Source organism: Thermobia domestica, chromosome 10 (assembly GCF_964235325.1).
Source record: "Thermobia domestica chromosome 10, izTheDome1.hap1.1, whole genome shotgun sequence".
Lineage (NCBI taxonomy): Eukaryota > Metazoa > Arthropoda > Insecta > Zygentoma > Lepismatidae > Thermobia > Thermobia domestica.
Window position 1 is genome coordinate 228,591,666 of NC_137463.1, and position 19,990 is coordinate 228,611,655.

Below are 19,990 nucleotides of genomic sequence, written 5' to 3' on the forward strand. Positions count from 1 at the left end.
TTTGACAGATCTCTGAAACTTGGTTGTAGAACCGTGGAATTTGTATAATTGTATTTTCCTTGTACTCTAAGCTGTAGATAAAATATTTTGCGAAGTGTGGGCCCTAACGGGGAATAGGTGGGCTTGAATAACTTTTTGTTGTTCGTCAGATCTTCGAAACTATTAGGTATAGAATCTTCAGATTTTATGTAAATGTTCTCCTTACACCTTAGACTGTAAATATGACTTTTTTTTTTTTAATACGATTGAAAAGGGTGCTTTTAAATATTTTTGCCGTTACCCAGATTTCACTGCCGCAAAAACTAGATTTTTTTTAATATAAATATTTCCCATGTGTCCTAAACTGACGAAGTAAAGATGATTTACGGGTTAAAACAGGATATTTGAACATTTTCTTCGACTTTTACGTATGAGATCTTCGGAGCTCTTATGCACAAAAGCTTAAAATTTAATATAAATGTTCTCCTTGAACGATGGGCTGAGGATGATGTAGAGTATTACAAAATTGCAATCACAAAGGAAAGAAGGAGAGTTTAAAACTTTCCTTGAACTTCTCCGCGATCTTTGGAACTCTTGGGTGCAGAACTTGAAATTTTGTATCAGTTTACTCATTGAATCCTAGGCTGAGGAGAGGATGGAGTTTACGAAAAGTGAACCTAAGGTTAAAACAGGCTTGAACTGTTTTCCTCTGTAAACCAGATTTCCAAAACGGTTGGGTGTTGGTAACTGGAATCTTTAAAAATATTTTCCTCGAACTCTAGACTACGGCTAATATAAAAATATCAAAAGAAAGTTGAAATTTTCTAGAACAAAACGTAGAGTAATTCTACTCCGAGGCATTCGTAGATTCATTAAAATTTTATATTTTTGAAACTTTTATATATACAAGAAGATAGTTTGTCTAATTATCGACACTGGGACAAAAATTAAGGTTGATTTGTAGAGAATTCGGTTTCAAGGATATAAAGTTTAAGTAGCAGTTTGTACGAAATAAAAAAAAAAAAAAATAATAAATCCGATTTCAGGTGTAAGAAAGCGATTTTACAACATAACTTTGACAATATAAATGCTTTTTAAAATATATGTTTTGGGATGGCAGAAATGGACTAAATTTTTGCCTAATGGTTTATGTAGATTTGGGTAAATCCATTATTTCTGGATCCGAGAAACAGTTCGGTCTTGACATAGTGATTTGAACGTGGAAATAACACACAGAAATCAAGGGGGTTGACGAAATTGAAGAAAGTACGTGGTGTTCTATGCGACCACAGACTCACGGTAAAGAATAAAGGGATGGTCGTTACAATAAGACAGTAGTCTTATGGAAACTCGTGTAAGGCATTAATTTTGTGCGTAATATACACTGCGTCTTTTTCTGCTTATGGCCGAAATTGCGCCATATTATCAAGTGCGATAGGAGTTGGCCGTGAGAGCAACTCGGTTAAGGTCGGCAAAAGAGAATATCACTTAAAATAAAAAATTAAAGAACTAATAAAAATCTTTTATTATTTAATTATTCCATGCTCTTAGCAGTTAATCCACATATTGTAAAATGCCTACATTTAAGTATATCCGATATTAGTATAACGTCGCAGTTACATTCGACAGAATAGCAAAGGGTTAAGCATCGACAAATACATCTTTGACTGCGGACTTGGATGAGGGGATGGGAATGCAGCCTTCGTCGCATTCTCACACGTAACGTGCAGCATTTGTCAATATTAACTGGCCGATTCTGTCGCGAACAGTGAGAAGAAAATAACTTTAATTGGCAATCAGTTTCGGTCATGAAGAATTTCAATATTATTATCATTAGGGCCGCAGTGGCTCAGTTGTAGAGCGCTCACCTCAGGCGCGTGGGATCCCTGTTTTGATCCCAGCTCTCGCCAAATAGGCTTTATAGTAAATAAACACAGTGTGTGTGGGTTCTCGAGGTTACCTGTTTCCTCCTACTTTCATCATTCCATCATTGTCATTCACATCATCATTATAGTTGTCATAAACTCATTTATGCATCATTTTGGCAATATGCAGTTCAAGCAGTTTAACTCTCTTTTTAATTTAAAAGGACTAGCATATACTAGCAGACGACGTTTCTATGTGTGAGTGTGTGTGTGTTCTCACTCATCGGATGCATGTGGGCGGAGTGACCTTGATCAACACTTCTTCAGCCAATCATAGCTCTGTCCGCTCTTACGTCACTTAACGCGTGAAACCCACGCGAACAGCGAGAGCTGAAGAGATTTAGCGGGAGACAAACTACTTGGCGCCAACAAGATGGACATATAACAGCACATTCTACCCTGCTGCAACAAGACACTGCGTAATTATGTTCTACACTTAACAGAATCGAATTATTTCTCACAACATAAGAAACATCTATATGTCGTATTACCTTAATTGTTATATCCCACTTTAAGGCTATGTAAGTATCAATATAATTAAAATTTTCGAATCGATTGACGAGTATTTTCTGCGATTGTGCATGTCATCCCTTCACGCCTCGTGGTGATTCGTTTAAGTGCATGGTGCAAAATTTACTTTACTTATTATGTGTGTAATTCATTAATTTTCCGAAAATATGATGCTGAATCTTTTGTGTCTCTAAAAGTTGTACGTAGAATTTTTGCTTATGTGTAGTTGGCGTTGAAAGGAGCTTTCTTCGGATAACTTGTTTCATCGTCAACGCTCGAGCAAACGTCCTATTTACGACTATCAAAAATAATGCTTGCTCTATCTGGATCACCATCCTATGGAGTAAACATTATATAGTCTTAGCCATGGTGTATAATTGTGTAATGTTAAATTCGAAATTATTAAGCGTATATATGTATTCCTGTTTCAATTCCAATGAGATTAAAGCATGATCGTTAAATTCTAGTAACTTTCACTACTTATGGACCCAAATTGGGCTAGTGGCCGATATTTCTACGCCTTACTCTTAGGCGCGAGGGGAAAAATGACATGCTATATTCGTGTATGATGCGAAGGGTCATTGGTCCGATCCCAGGTCGTGCGCGTTTGTGGTTGACAAAGTCGAGTCCGTGGATTTTCTCGGGGTTCTTCCGTTTCCTACCACATTCTCATTCCACCATTTCTTCCATAATGATTTACTCTCATTAATCAATCATCCGTCTCTTTTAGCCTAAATGGTACAAGCGTGGAGCATCAAGTTAAACATTTCATTCTTTTCTATGTGTGTATATTAGGGATGGCCAATTCCGGAATTTTTACTTTCCGGAATCCGGAAAGTAAAATCGGAAAATTCCGGAATTCGGAAAAATTCCGGATTTCGGAAAAATTCCGGAATTCGGAAAAATTCCGGAATTTAGAAAAAATCCGGAATTCGGAAAAATTCCGGATTTCGGAAAAATTCCGGATTTCGGAAAAATTCCGGAATTCGGAAAAAATCCGGAAATCGGAAAAATTCCGGAATTTAGAAAAAAATCCGGAATTCGGAAAAATTCCGGAATTCGGAAATCCGGAAATCGGAAAAATTCCGGAATTCGGAAAAATTCCGGAATTTAGAAAAAATCCGGAATTCGGAAAAATTCCGGAATTCGGAAAAAATCCGGATTTCGGAAAAATTCCGGAATTCGGAAAAAATCCGGATTTCGGAAAAATTCCGGAATTCGGAAAATTTTTTTTTCTTTATGTAATCCTAAGAATTTTGTTCAAACGCAAACGAACAAATTTCCTTTTTGTAATCCTAAGAATGTATGATGCAAGTTAAGCTGAAACTTACATCCTAAAGTATACACTACTCAATCTTCCCATGGTTAATGAGATGTAGTCCAAAAGTACGATGTACTTCTAATATTTAATTTTTGTTTTACTGTGATATTGTCTAGAGGTAAGACATATATCACACTGAGATAAACAACTTGACATAATGAAGATGTTATACGTAGTTTTCCAGAAAATCGTGAGAAACTAATTTTTGTGAAGTTAAAATATCCGTCGCTTGTTGCCAGTGGGATGCAATTGATAACTTTTGTGCTGGAATAGTATTATTATTATTATTATTATTATTATTATTATTATTATTATTATTATTATTAATCGTTTATGTACTGTAAAAGAAAAATGTGAACCGTTAAGTAGTAGATTTTATCTGTTGTTTTTTGATATCTTCTAACAGTAATAACAAACTGCTTGTAAATACGCAATGATTATCAAGTACAATGGCATATTAATGTAAGGACTACTCTGCAGACTAGCAATAAACAATAACAGATAAACAATAGTTGCAAAAAAAAAAAAAAAAAAAGTAACTAACTTGGGCACGTCAGAATGTTCGCGAGAATATAGGGACGCATTGAGACTAGCAAAGAGCGTGCTATTATCATTACTCAAAGGGCCGTACGATGGAGGCATTAATGTTAATGGCACTAATGAGCACTTACTTGCTCTAACGGTTAACCTCATTTTTGAGATGATTCTTAGAAGTGGGCGTGTTGGCATGCAGTTAGAAGACCTATATCCATTATTTAAAAAGCACACGTTATCTGTGAAGTACTAACGATTTGCGTCACTATCGAACACTAACGTAGCACTAGCGACGTTTAAAGTCGAAATGGAGTCTGACATAAGTGGCTTGTCAACTTCACGGACATTATATTTTCCTTGAATGAGAGAATTTTGCGCCCAGGAAATTTGCGCCCTACCACAAAAATAGGAAAAAATGCGCTCGCAATATATTTGCACTGGGATGTTTGCGCCCTACCCCAAAAAGAGGGGAAAATGCGCCGGCTATATATTTGCACTGGGATGTTAGCGCCCTACAATTCAACTTATTTTTGTATTGTGTAAAGTAACTTCCACTCACACTTGAACTAGGCTTGCCTATCATCGTCTCAGTGAGTTACTCCATCCGTTATAATATTCCGAACAAATGAAAAAAATACAATTTTAGTTCACTAAAGGGCAATCCATACAAATACAATTTTTCATTATACTACAAAATTTACAAAAAAGTATAAATGACTGATATATAATTATTAATATAATCAAAGAGTATAATTTAATCTACAAAAGGCTGTTTGGCTCTACCCAGATATCTCTGTTCACAATCCTTGCGAGTTGTTTGGCTTTTCAGGACACAAAATATAGAAAAGAAAATGTAAAGTGAATGTAAAATCAGTTCAGTAATATTATCAAGAAAACTATGTACAGTGTGTTTACTTGCTGGAATTCAAACACACAATTGCGTTCAGTCGTTCTTTCAGAAAAACATTTTCCGGGGGGCACACTTAGTATTCCGGAGGGGGGTCACTGCTGGTACTATTCTATTTATTATTATATTATAGACGTATTATTTTGGTCTCCTCCGAGGGGGCACTCTGAGAGCTCTGGGGAGGCCAGTGTTCCCCCAAAATCATCTCTGGAAGAAGCAGTGATTGCGTTGATCCGTTGTGTTCTTTTGGCTTATATTGAAGTTTATTCTCCCCTTATATAGCCACAATGAAAATAAATCACAAATGGCATGGTTGTGGGGGGAGGATTGTTTATGCTGTAATGTCAGCCCCTCCGAGCAAATGCGTAAGCTCCAATAGGTTCTTTTATTTCGCAGGGCTCAACTTCCCGGTGGAGGTACATCGCAGGCGCAATTTTCCCTGTTCTTGAGGTAGGGCGCAAATTTCCCAGACGCAAAATTCTCGACACCGTTCGAATGACCTCGGAAAACTATATCTTTTTCAATACTTTTTTATATTCTTTTACTAGAGATTTCTTCATAGCTTCTTATTAAAATACTTACTAATATATCCTCATTTTATTGTCCTAACCAATCAATATGGGTATGTTGTCAGTAAAATATTTAGATTGATCGAGCCTCTGGTGTGTAACCACAGTATTTCATATCATCCCCCCATTAGAAATCTTGGCTAAACGAACCAATATATGTTGCCAATAGAATAGTTTAGAATGATTGAGCCCCTGGTAAATAACCACAGTATTTCGTGACAGACCCCCCCCCCCTTCCTATTACCATATTCTAGCTACATGCCTGACTCAGCTAATTCTCTACATTCTTTACCAAGCACACATTTTCTAAAGTGGAAAATGCTCTCTAAATACCTAAGCTCATTATTTTCAGCACATGCACAAATTGGGTAACATTCTATCTACATGAATGTTATATATATGTCGATTACTGGAAACCGCTTCTCGCTATCTATTACCATATTTACTATATAATGATTAACGTTAAAACCGGAAATGGTTGATTTGTACCGCTTCCGGTTTGAATATTACATTTATCAGGGAACTCGATTCTTAACTATTGACTCTGTACATCATGGCCAAAATTGATTGGTAATCCATCAGATAGTTCTTGAGACTGTTTGCTTCACTGACGGACAGAATGAATATATGGCTATAGAGTTTTGATAAACTAAATTCGTTAATGAGTGATGATGGAACAAATATAAGAAAGGTAGGCCTTCCACCGGGAAAATTTTCGAACACAAAATCAGCCATCGAAAACCCACATGTCCTGGGTTAGAATACCATAGATGAAAACTCTACCACTGAGTCATCAATCACCCGCTTATTAGTTTTATTAATTATTATATTAATATAAATTAATGAATGCCTGCTTATGTTAATTATTGAACAATTACATTGTACACTTCGTAAAGTCAAAAATTATAAATTTGTATTTACTGTACATACAGTGAGCGCAGAAAGTGTTCGTACACCTATGCTATTGAAACGAGAATGCCTGCGAAAAAGAAACAGAAAATTTAAGAAGTGTAATAACACACACAATATGAATAATGAAAACTAAGCTTTATGAATATATCAATAAGGAACCACAAAGACAAGTTTAATGGTCAGAAAGTAAATAAATTCCGTAGAAAGTGTATAGAGTAGACGCAAAATGTGATCGTACACCTGACGTACGAATACGAAACAAAGATACCACAACTGGGGTTCACTAGTATTCACCTGAGTATACACCTCTGTATAGCATGACGAGTAACAGAATGAGTTTAGTTGTGAATAGAAGTGAAAAAACTGCACGGTGGGCTGTCAAAGTGGGAAGCAACCGAACAGAAACAAATGAGGAGACAAGAAAAGTAATTATTAAATTGCATAAGAAGGGTAAGTCTTTGAGAAAGATAGCAAACCTTGCAGACAGGCCTCGTTCAACAGTACAAACAATAATTGCGATGTATAATGTTTCTATCACTGTGTGAAAAAAAAAAAAAAAAAAAAAAAAAAAAAAACTGGAAGACCAAGAGTGTTGAGTGAACAAGATAAACGTTACATTATTAGGGAAAGAAAAAAGGTTCCAAAAAATAGTGCTGTGCAATTGGCAACGGATCTGGAAACACGCGGTGTTAAAGTATCAGCCAGTACAGTGCGGAATATTTGCAAGGTATCATGGTCGGATAGCCAGGAAAATGTTCTGGGTGAACAAGACAAATCGTATAAAGAGACTAAAGTTTGAAAAAGAGTATAAAGATAAGGGATCAGGCTTCTTTCTGGAATAGGGTCATATTTTCGGACGAAAGTAAATTTAACTTTATCGAGTCCAATGGGAGGCGTATTGTATGGCGCAAGGTGAATACAGAGATGAATCCTCAAAATCTCGTCCCTAAAGTAAGACACGGAGGAGGGTCCGTGCTCGTCTGGGGTTGTATGAGTGCCTCAGGAGTGGGTCGTCTCCACCTTATCGATGGAGTGATGATCCACAAAGTGTATATTAACATATTAAAGGAAAATCTCCATACTAGTGCGCAGAAGATGGTTCTTGAAAACAATTTATTGTTCAGCAAGACAACGACTTCAAACATACAGCGGAAAATACTCGATTGTGGCTACTCTATAATACCTTGAAACAGCTTCGCACACCTTCCCAATCCCCAGATATGAACCCCATAGAACATCTATGGTCTGTTCTGGAGACAACAATCAGAAGGCACAGCTTCTCTACTCAGGGCCGGCGCTAGCAATTTTGCCGCCTTGGGCGGTGCTTTCACATGCCGCCCCTTTAATCCGCAAACCTTATTTTGACAGATAACGTTCAAGTGTCATTTAAAAACATGTATAAAATGGAAAAGTAAACAAACAAACAAAAAAAAAAAAAAACTACCTTTCTGGAATGTTCACGTAATATTTAAACGACTCTATACTGACACAATATTCAGTATGCTCGATTTCGCTGTATATCTGTAATATAGAGCAGCGCATACAGAAAATAAAATTTTAAAAATATACTTTAATCATGACTAAGAATTTTAATTTTTAGGCTTATTTTATATCAAAAGGCGTTTTCAACAAAGTATGGAGCAAGAAGATAATACAGTAAATCAGATAATTATGGTAAATGTAAGTGATTAGCTTAAGCCTTATAATGTACTAAAACACAATAGACATACATAAATTTAACATACCTTAATTGAAAGAAACTTTTCTTGCTTTGATATGAGCAAATTCCTTTATCACATCACGTAGTCCAATGTTTTAGCCAATTTGTGTTCTATTGATATCGTCGCTAGACCACTCAAGCGTGTTTCAGACATAGAAGAGTGTAGATAGTTTCTAATAAACTTAAGTTTCCAAAAACTTCTTTCTCCACTTGTCACTGTTACAGGCAAGATTAACAAAATTCTACGTGCAATACTAACATTGGGAGCAAAGTCATGTTCCTAAATTATTATTATTATTATTATTATTATTTGTGAACTTTCACAGGCTTAATTATAGTGGATAACACTTTCAGTTTGTCTTTCAAATCACTGGGGTTAATATCTTTCAATTCTTCGTGTGTTAAAATGATGGTAAGTTTAGTACACTTTTCAGACAAAAAGTTCAGGTGGTAGGCTATATCTTTACGATTACTTATATCGCAAAGAAAATTGAAATACTCGCTGTGATGTTTAAGTTGCTCAAATCTTTCTCTTAAAAGCTAACACAATCACTTCTAGAACTTTGTAATAAAAATCGATCTTGTATCTTGTTTGTGGATGTTTTCAGTAGCTTCATCCTCTGCCTCGTACTGAAACTGTCTTTTCTTTCGACTTCGAGCTTGCACTGTATTACGTATCAGTGGATCACCCGTATCTAATGCTGATGCCAAGTCCATCGTATCAACTAAGTAAGATTTAAACTTTGCATAATTTCTGCTCCTCTCAAAGTACCCAGATATATTTTCAAGAAATCCTACTGCATCCAACACATGATAATCAATGCTTTAAAGTCATATCAGACAACGAGTGAGTAAAGGAAAGAAAAGTAACTCAGCTGGTTTGCTATACACAGAGCATCGTGGACGACCATTCTATCGGTTCTATTGTCATTACTTATTTGAAGTAAGGCATCATAAACTTCCTATATTTGATAACTGCGTCAGAGCATCAATTCGGCTCTCCCACCTTGTGGTGGATTATGATTTTAAAGTGAGACTACTAATATGTTCCTTTAGTATGGCCTAACGTTGAACTGACGCAGAAAAAAAAGTCATAAACTTTTTTTAGCTATACAAAAAATGAGACATTTCTCAAGAAATAATACGCTGTACGATTTACTATATTCGGAATGAACAATTTGTAAATTGGTCAAAAACTCGCTATTAGAACCTAAATGTCTCTAGATGCTACCAGGGGCGGATCCAGGGGGGGCGATCGGGCGATTGCCCCCCCAGAAGAGGAAACTTTTTTATTTTATATATAAATAAATTATATAGTTTATTTTTTGAAGCTCTTAAAAGTAGCTCTAAGTAGCAGTATTACAACCCACCGCCCCCCCAGTAGTTCGTCCTGAATCCGCCCCTGGATGCTACAGGCTAGAACGGCCTGTCTCAAGTGGGAGTGTACCTTTTGCATACTTGGAGCGGAGCGTTAGAACATTATTGAATAGAAAAAAATATAAAAAGACACCGTGATAATCTTATGCACTCTAGCTCAAAATCCTATCTACACTGCTACAAGGGAAATATTGAACGAGATACCTGTGGCTAGTAGTTTGATAATTGAAAACGAGGAGGAATGCTCTGAATTTCCTGAGAGAGTATTTTCTTGAATGTGAGTAAAGTAAGTTCAATTATATTCTCAGGTTAACACAATCTTATTTTTCCATGTGAGCCTATTACGAAGCATTATATTTTGATAGTATTCTTTTCTTTTTCAAATTTTGCCGCCCATTAGACTTGCCGCTCTGGGCGGTGGCACGGCTCGACCCTCTCTCGCGCCGGCCCTGTCTCTACTAAAGAAGGCCTAAGAAAAGCTATTCAAGAAGAATGGGACATAATCAGTCCCGAAGCTACAGAACTACGAACTACTACAGGTGAAATCAATGCCACGAAGACTACAGACAATCATTAACGCACAGGGTAATCCCACAAAATATCAAATAACGTAATATACTTTATAAGCACTAATTCAAGCATAAGTGTACGGTGACATTTTGCGTTTACAAAAAAGGAAATCTCTCTTTTCTTCTGAACAAAACAGTGATTGTGTTTGTTTGGCCTTTCTCTTGTATATAGAAATAAAATGTATGAATGTGTAGTCTTAATTCTGGTTATATATATATTTTCCACCTCCCGTTCTCATGCTAGCTGTTTTCAATATAAAGTATGCACGGTGTACGAACACTTTCTGCGCTCACTGTAGGTATGTTGACAATAAGCGAATGTTATTAGAATATTTGTTGAGATTTCTTTTCCTCCACTGCCTTTCGTCTGGTTATAAAGTAGTTTGCAGTGCTTTGGAGCAGCTGCAGGTGGGAACGCGATAATGTTTGAGACATACCGGCGACTTTTTTGTGTGTGAAAATAAGCCCTTCCTTATGAAACAGTAAATAACTGCAGTAGCAATTGTCTACGTAAGTGATAAAGACATATCCAACTACAAGAAACTAATACAGTATATATATTCATTATTGTGTTTCTCTTTTAACAGCTACTAGCTAGGGATGGCCAATTCCAGAATTTTTACTTTCCGGAATCCAGAAAGTAAAATCGGAAAAATTCCGGATTTCGGAAAAATTCCGATTTTTTCTAAATTCCGGAATTTTTCCGAAATCCGGAATTTTTCTGGATTCCGGAATTTTTCCGAAATCCGGATTTTTTCCGAAATCCGGAATTTTTCTGAATTCCGGAATTTTTCCGAATTCCGGAATTTTTCCGAAATCCGGAATTTTTCCGAAATCCGGAATTTTTCCGAATTCCGGAAAGTAAATTTTCCGATTCCGGAAAACAAAATTTCCGGAATCCGGATTCCGGAAAATTTTGGCCATCCCTAGTGTATATTAAGAGTACCCTCTAAATGGTGTGCAGCAGGTCGAAATGTCGAGACCACTTTGAACAATAGTTTAAATAATATCCTTGAAAATTCTGACAGTTATTCCTTAACTAGGATTTATAGATGGATGAAAACTATTACACATGTGCTTGGTCGTACGACGAAGCCGGCAAACCTCTTTTAGCTGTAGCAGGCTCGAGAGGAATTATTCGTATTTTTAGCCCAGCTACAATGGCTTGCATTCGTCATTACATAGGTAAGTAAATTTAGCTTGTGTTGCAGCAGTTAAAATGTACGAGATCATGTATCATTGTATATTCCGTCCGTGTGAACTTAAATATGGAAATGAGGTTCAAACATAGCACTTTGGTGGCGTTAAATTTGACGTTAAAAAAGAAAGAAAAGAAAGAGAAAAAACTAATATTAATCTTAAAGTTTCAGAAGAAATGTAAGTAAAAGAGTGGTTTCTTCGAATATATTTATTGCTATTTCCGTTGGTTCGGTAAACTTGTAGAACTTCCAATTGATCTGGCCATGTGAGAGCTAATTTCGGTGATTATACGTGAGTTATGTGATCTCTGTTTAAAACTTGTTGTATTTATTTTAAAACCAGTCACAACATTAAGCCTTTACTGTGTGGCAACATCATCATCGTCATCATCATCATCATCATCATCATCATTATTATTATTATTATTATTATTATTATTTGTATTTGTATTTGTATTTTTCAAGGAAATTATTATTTATTGTCGTGTCAGTAAAATGCGTTATCTTTTATATGGAAGTTCAAAAGAAGACATTTGTACTTCTTCATGTTGATGATTTTATTATAACCTTACGGGTACTGGATTTTTCTTTCTTTTTAAAAGAAATTGATGTATTTTATTAATGGTGTAGATTTTAGTACGCCTGTATTAATTCCGGGATTTAATACTCGTAAAGCTTACAGGATAATTCTAATATTTTAGAGTCACATATTGTAGTTATGTTATGAGTTTATTTATAAATAACATCTTTTAGGGACGTATGCTAGAGATACCTCAGTCATAGCAATAACCGACTTTTTTTGAAATCTAGACATTGGTAATCTTACAAGAGTATTCATGGACATTTTGTTTAGAGTGAAATGAAAAGAATTGAATTTTGGAGAATGCATGTAGTTAACGTTTATGTCTGTGAAAATGGTGCAAGTACCGTATCAAAATTAGATATTGACGAATATTATGCAAGTACATACCTTATTTGATGTTGAATTTTCAGATGGTCTTATAGTGCGAGCTCATATTGATGGAACACTTTATTATTGATAATCTATAACTTTAATATTTAGTTCGCGCCCAGGTTGGATACGATTTTTTTTTCCTTCCTAGTCTAAGTATAAAGTCTAATGCCTCTAGTTACAATTTTGAAGTGGTTTTGTCTCTCGACTAATGGTGAGGTCACATACTCACTGCATTAATGGCAAAATAGTAGGTACATGTACCTACAGGAATATAATCATGTTTGTCAATGCATGAACTTACACGATGACGTTGACATCAGTACGGGGCAACAAAAGACAGAATTACAAAGCAGTTTTATAGACAAAGAAATTTTAGGTTAATCACAAATGAGTTTTGAAATATCCAAAATTTTGTTTCACTATTTTTGTAAGTCATTTTGAAGAGTAATGAACTCAAAGTACAATCATGTACAAAAATTTAACGTAGTCCGTGACAAAATCGCTCCAAATTGCCGTTGTTTCCCTAAATTATCTGTGCTAATAATCTCGTCGTTTATTTCTCTACTTGTAGCATGTAGATTCAAGTGTTCCTTTTTATTGTATTTTTTTTTGTTTGTTTTTTGTTTTATTCCTAATATAGGTCATGGCCATGCTATCAATGAACTAAAATTTCACCCTCGGGATCCAAACCTTCTTCTTTCCGTATCCAAAGATCACGCGTTGCGACTATGGAATATCAAGACAGACTTATGTATTGCCATATTTGGCGGAGTCGAAGGACATCGAGACGAGGTGTTAAGTGCAGTAAGTATCTATGTGAACTTCGATTTTTATTTTGTTCCATTTGTTTCTAGAGGTACTTTTATTGTTGTTTGTTTTGAATAAAATTACGTTCAAAGCATGCAAAAGCGAAATCAATTTGACCCACTTAAATAATTAGAGGTCTGACTGAAGAAAAACTGGTGTTATTTTTGTGTGCTAAGCTCAGCGGAAATAAATGGCCAATAATAAAATGATTTTCTTCGTTTGTTGGGAACTATTGAGATGAAATGGAGGACCTTTCAAAAGTGGACTAGTGCAAGTACATGCAAAGTCGCCTACAAGAGAATAAGGGAAAGTGTCTAGAACATCACTTGTAAATAAATAAATATATATAATAAAAGTAAGTGTGGTTTATCCGTGCGTGCCACAAAGGCTCCGAAACCAAGACCCAGAGCCCCATGGAAGTTATGTGGTATTGTAGCCCTGTATCTGCCATCCATGAAGAAGGTTTCGGTTTGGACCAGCATGGGTCCTAGAGGGAGAAAACGCCCTAGCAACGGTGTTACTGTGCTTTAAAAAAAAAAAAAAAAAAAAAAAAAAAAAAAAAAAAAAAAAAAAAGTTAAATCTTAACGACAATGCGTGCATTTCTTTATTTTCAATTTCAATGTTGCTTTTCTTTCTACACAAATCATTATTGATTGAATATTCCAAAATGTTCTAGAATTAATCCAAAATCACCGATATTAGTGTCAAATCCATAGTTTTCACGGTCGTTGAGATCAATGGTGACGCTTCCATTAGTAATGGCTTTCAAATTAATCTACCATTTTATGCGGGCCAGGGCCACCTGCTGGGAGGAGGGAGGGTTACCGAGACATGTACATCTAATCGAAAATGACCGATATTAGAGTCAAATCCATAGTTTTCGGGGTCGCTGAGCTCAATGGTGAAACTCAAGAAAGCGTTTACTTTTATTTTAAGCCCCCATCAGCTAAGGAACGGGGCCCATAGTAAAAAGGGTGCCGAGACATGTAAAAATAATGTAAAATTACCAATATTTGTGTGAAATCCATAGTTTTGTCTACATTCACGTTTTTTTTTTCTTTCTTTCTTTCTTTCTTGTTTAGTAGTAGATGGTTTTATTATGGTTTGTGGGTAGTTGAAAAGGCTCCGCCGACTGTGAAATACGCGCTGTAATTCGTTTTCTTAGTGCTAAAGGCGTGAAAGTGGCTGAAATTCATCGCCAGATTAATGACATGTATGGAGAAAACATTATGAGTGATGGAATTTTAAGGAAATGAGTTAGAACTTGTAAAGATAGCTGCACGAATATTCATGATGAGGAACGAAGTGAGCGACTTTCTGTTATCACTGAAGATTCGGTGCAGAAAGTTGACGAAGACATGAAAAAGAACAGACGCTTTACGATTTCGTTGTTATCTGCGAAGTTTCTTCAAGTTGCAAGAAGTATTCTTTATGAAATTATGACTCAACGCTTAAATTATCGAAAATTTTGCTCATGGCCGTGTTGCAGTGGTTGTCAAATCGGGACAGACTTCTATGAGGATGATATTCACAAGCTTGTTGTACGATACGATAAGTGCCTTGATATTCGTGGAAACTATGTAGAAAAGTAGATTAAGGTACAGGTTTTCGTGTAACAATAGAATTGTTACAAAAATTATAGTTGTTTTTATTTATTTAATTATTTAGAAATGTTGCTTACTTAAAAAAACACGCCTCGTATTTTCAAAGTAATGTTTCGTAGTTATCGTTGGAAGTTTGCATCTAATGATTTTTATGGTTACATTAGACAATACTTTACTTCGGTAAGAATATTGATATCACCTAACAGATAAGATCATCATGGACGTACACTAGTTCATCCGAAATTAAGTAAAACAAAGAGTAAAATCGAAAGATTAAGATGTGCCACTTGGCCAGGCATGAAGTATGGATCTTCGGCTTATTGGACATTTGGATTAACCATTACGCTATCAATTCCTTTTTAGACCAGCCACTACATCGTCTTTCTTGAAAACATTGTTCATCACACTTAACTTACTTAAAGTATAACGCGACTACCTTGTGTCGCACTGAAATAATATTTTAATGAACAGTCATGATTGTTAAGAGGTTATGTATATGTAGAGAATATAAAGCATCGGAAGGAACGTTGAGTTGAGTTGATTTTAACGTTCCTTTCAGTAGCGAGGCTATATCAGACGGGACCTACTGATTAACGTGGAATCCGAACCACATGAACTCCCACCGGGCATCGAACCCGGGTCTCCCACATCAAAGGCGCGTGTGCTAACCGCTTAACCGCGAATGAGCTCATCGGAAGGAACGTGTAAAGAAGTTGGTAAACACCAAGCTCAAAAATGAAGAGGTGTGACTGGTTTGTAGAAGGATTTATGCAACGTAATGATCAACATTCAGCACGGTAAGCCAAAACCCATGATCGACCATTGGTCAGATTGCATAGTTACATGCTTTTTATTATTATTATTATTATTATTATTATTATTATTATTATTATTATTATTAATATTTGTTCTAAATAAGCAGCGCGGCAAACATTACTTGCGTATTGCATTCTTTTGCATTTAAGAACAAAGCACATTTTCAAATTGTCCGTTATAAATGCATCCCTATTATCTTTGAATATAAAGTATTTGTGAGGTAAAGACTGTTTTTACATTGCCTGTTGCTAAGGGGTTAAATTTTAAAGTGTTATAAGCGAATAATATACACTTACACACCACAGTTTCATTTGCCAATTACATCCTCAGAAGTTGGGAAGTTTTCACAGTTTTTGGTAACAAAGATGTAGTAAAAGATATTTACTAGATATCTATTTCTTATTATGTGTGCTAATATTTTGAAACATTTACTATGAGCATTTAAATCATTCTTTCCTAGGACTTCGATCTTCGTGGAGAACGCATTATGTCATGTGGGATGGATCATTCACTTAAATTATGGCGGTTGGACAAAGAAAAACTTCAAGAAGCTATTCGTAATTCTTATACATTTAATGCTAATCGCAGTGTACGTCCTTTTGACTCTGTGAAAGAACATTTTCCGGACTTCTCTACAAGGGATATCCACCGGAATTATGTCGATTGTGTTCGATGGCTCGGGGACTTCGTACTGTCAAAGGTGAGTCCGAAGCATTTCGTTTATCATGCAGTAATGCAAACTTTTTTCTACGTTTAATTAAAAATCATATCACGCAACACGTAAACGAAGGAGCACAGAATTCGAAAAAAAACTTAATGATTTTATTTGGAAGTTCATAGTGAACACAAATATTGAAAATGGCTGTAATCAAATGAAAATAAGGTTAAGATATTTCGTTGCTGATACCAGGCATAATCATAGGCAGAATAAGGCAAGAACAGGATTTATACTATGAAGAACGTGACGAAAGGTCGCTTCTCTAATGTGCTGAAGCAGTCAAGCTGCATTGTCAATTTCGTGTTTGACTGACAGTTGAACGCAGAGTAATAGAGTTGGCAGGTTATCTGGTTGATGTGATTTTTTAGTTTTGTTTTGTATTTATGTGCTTTAATAAGATTATTGAATCCTAATTTTTGTTTAGACTACTCTACTCAGTTTTGAAAAAGAAACTTTACTCCTCAAGCTGCAATGTATCCGTATTACTTCGGAGCACCAACTCACTACTTCGTCTGCACATCTTAAAGAAGACTCATTGGACATGAAATGAAAAATGTTTGGAATACCCTTTATATCCTATAAAGGTTTTGTGGATCTTGTATAAAAATAAAATATTGAAGTATTGTTGAAGTTTGCTCGAAAAACAAGTACTAAAATTTAAGTTTTCCACTGCGTAAATACATAGTTGGTTACACTTTACTTCAGCGTAGAGAAAACCTGTTATTATGAAATATTTGTAACTTAAATGTACTTATGTGATGAAAATCTTTCGTAACATATCTGGATCTTAAAGGCAGAGGGGAGTAAGTCTTTTTTTTTTTTTTTCCGGAAAATGAGTTATTGCCAGATTTGAAACGCGTGTTCTGATATCTTCTTATTCTTAAAAAGCTTGTAGTTGTATTATGAATACTTTATCAAATAGCAACAATAAAATTGGATATAAGTCCGAAGGCACTTAAAGGCAAAAAGAAGTAAGTCACTGTTTTCTGTCTCTCCTAAAAATTTAATAAAAATGACTTACTCTCATCTGCCTTTAAGGTCCGGATAGAATGACCACACAACTAATATCAGTGAAGAGCACGTGCAGAATAACAGAAGAGTTTTAAATATAAACTAATTATTTGCTGAGCAAAACTATATATTTTCGTTAAAGTTCAACACTTGTTACAGTTTCGCCAACTAACTCTTTGGCTTCATCAGACACTATGTGATACAGGATAACTGTACAATCGTATATACACACAACAGCTAAGATATCTTTCTTCTGATTCTTAAAGTTTATATTTAATTATACCAAAGCAAAGCTTCTACTTATGGAAAATATCACAGAAGAGTTTGCAGTTAAAGTGGGACTTAATCAGGGATCTAGTCTTAGCCCATACCTTTTTACAATTGTGATGGATGAACTTACAAAGGATATCCAAGAATTAGCACTTTGGAATATGCTATTTGCGGATGGCATCGTGGTGGTGAGTGAGATCAAGGCAGCGCTGCAAGAAAAATTAGATGCGTGGAGAGGAGCATTGGAAAGGAAAGGACTTAGAATTAGTAGAACTAAGACAGAATATTTACATTGTCCTTTCAGGAAAACTGTAATCGAGAATACAAAAATACAACTTGATGAAAAACGTGATAAGGACGAAGAAATTCAAGTACTTGGGATCAGTTCTGAGGAAACCGCAGGAATAGAAAAGATGTAAACAGCAAAATTAGCAGCGGTTGGACGAAATGAAGAGAAGCGGCAAGAGTGTTGTGTGACCATAGAGTACCAATACACCTTAAAGGAAAGGTTCACAAAACAATAGTGAGACCTGCCTTATTGCTAGGAGTGGAATGTTGGACGACGAAGAAGAGAGAGGAACAAAGTTACATGTCGCGGAGATGAAGATGCAGCGATGTATGTGTGGAGTGAGCGGAAGGACAAAATTAAGGAAGAAGTGATCCGGAGAGCAATAAAGGTGAGACCAGTAGTAGAAACTGCAAGAAAGTAGACTGAGATGGTTTGGGCATGTAAGAAGAAGACCTTTGGAATACGTAGTTCACCGAGTAGATGCTATAGAAGTGAGTGGGAAACGACCCCGAGGCCGACCAAAGAAGAAATGGGGAAGAGTGTATTAAGAACGATATGGTGGAGTGGTGTCACACAGAAGATAGAAACAGATGGAGGACAAGCGATCCGAAAAGCCGACCCCAGCTAACTAGGAAAAAGGTTTAGAAGAAGAGAGCAACTAATATCAGTGGGCCAGCGTAGCGTAGTCGCTGACGCTCTCGTCTTTGGTGCGAGCGGTCCTGGGTTTGATTCCTCGGTCGAAAAAGTGTAAATGCTTTTCCAGGCCAGCCATCCTGAGTGAGGTTTTCGTGACTTTTCCTCATTCCCACCAGGCAAATGCCTTGATGGTCCCAGGTCGCTTCCCTATTCCTTTCTTCCTCTCCAATTTCCCGGGTAGTGAGATCACCAAGGGACGTCATCCCTCATACATGACGGACTAACATGGTCGTAGATGCCGAAAGCCCAGAAATCTAATTCCAATTTCTAATAACTAATATCAGGTTTTTACTACACAAATAAGCCTGCCATGTAGAAGCACTTTTCGTTTATATTATTTAGTGGTTATCCCACTCTGTGTTAAATTTTTTGTCGATTTCAATTTCTTTGTTATTTTTAACTTATGAAGTATTTTAACCTGGATTCGTACAAATGTTTTGATAAGCTAGAAATGAGTATATTGCTCCTGGCCTCCATGTTAGTTTTAATATTACTGTTCATTTTTATATACCTATTAAAGAAGTCCTGTGTAAATGACTGATCAACGCTTAGGTCAAACCGCTTAAGATAGAATATCAAATTTAGACAGTACAAAAGATTTGTGACGTAAGATACCAGTAAGGAAGGAATTTTGGAAATTCGACGAGAAAGGAGAGGGGGGAAATTATTATAGTAAAATGCCTATATCTCCGAGAGACTAAAGATTAGATCAGCGTTTCCCAACCTTTTTCAACTTGCGGCACACTACGGGTGTTACTTGGATTCTCGCGGCACACTTATATATATATATATTATTATTTGGTGTTATTTTTTCTGTGATTATTGATCTCCTCACAGAGAAGAAAGCTCTGTCACTCTTTTTTTCCCGCGTGGTAACTCATTATGCTTATTTATCATTCTAATTTAAAAATAGAAAACAATTGCAATGAAATATTGGACTCAGGTTTTTAAAAATACGCTTCCTTTTTAAAAACTGTATCCAACCTGTTACTAAGAAGGAAGATCACTAAATAACGATCGAACAAACAAATCTTTTCTACTTTTAAAACACGAATGTAGGTAATTTTTCGAAAGGATTGGATGATATTTTAAATTTTCAAGTTACGAAATAGTCTGCAACAGTAAAGAAGCAATAATGGTCATAACAATGATAACAAATACTTTTTACAACATTAGAAATGTACAGAACAGTAACCCGGTATGAAACTTAAAATTGTAGATTCATAGCAGAGGTTCATAGTGATGTGAAATACAAATATACATTTTCCCCTACGTTTTGCAATTTGATTGCTATAAAATTA

The 19,990-nt window shown here is 35.8% G+C and overlaps 1 protein-coding gene across 2 annotated transcripts in view; it reads left to right on the forward strand.

Moving 5' to 3' along the window:
- The window catches only part of LOC145663035 (polycomb protein EED-like), a 49,501-nt gene that overhangs the window by 19,543 nt on the left and 9,968 nt on the right, over nt 1-19,990 (forward strand). For both annotated transcript variants that reach the window (XM_081729174.1, XM_081729175.1), the window contains exons 4-6: nt 11,376-11,508; nt 13,118-13,281; nt 16,166-16,405. In XM_081729174.1, the coding sequence (XP_081585300.1) occupies nt 11,376-11,508; nt 13,118-13,281; nt 16,166-16,405 (537 nt within the window). The remainder of the gene's footprint in view (nt 1-11,375; nt 11,509-13,117; nt 13,282-16,165; nt 16,406-19,990) is intronic.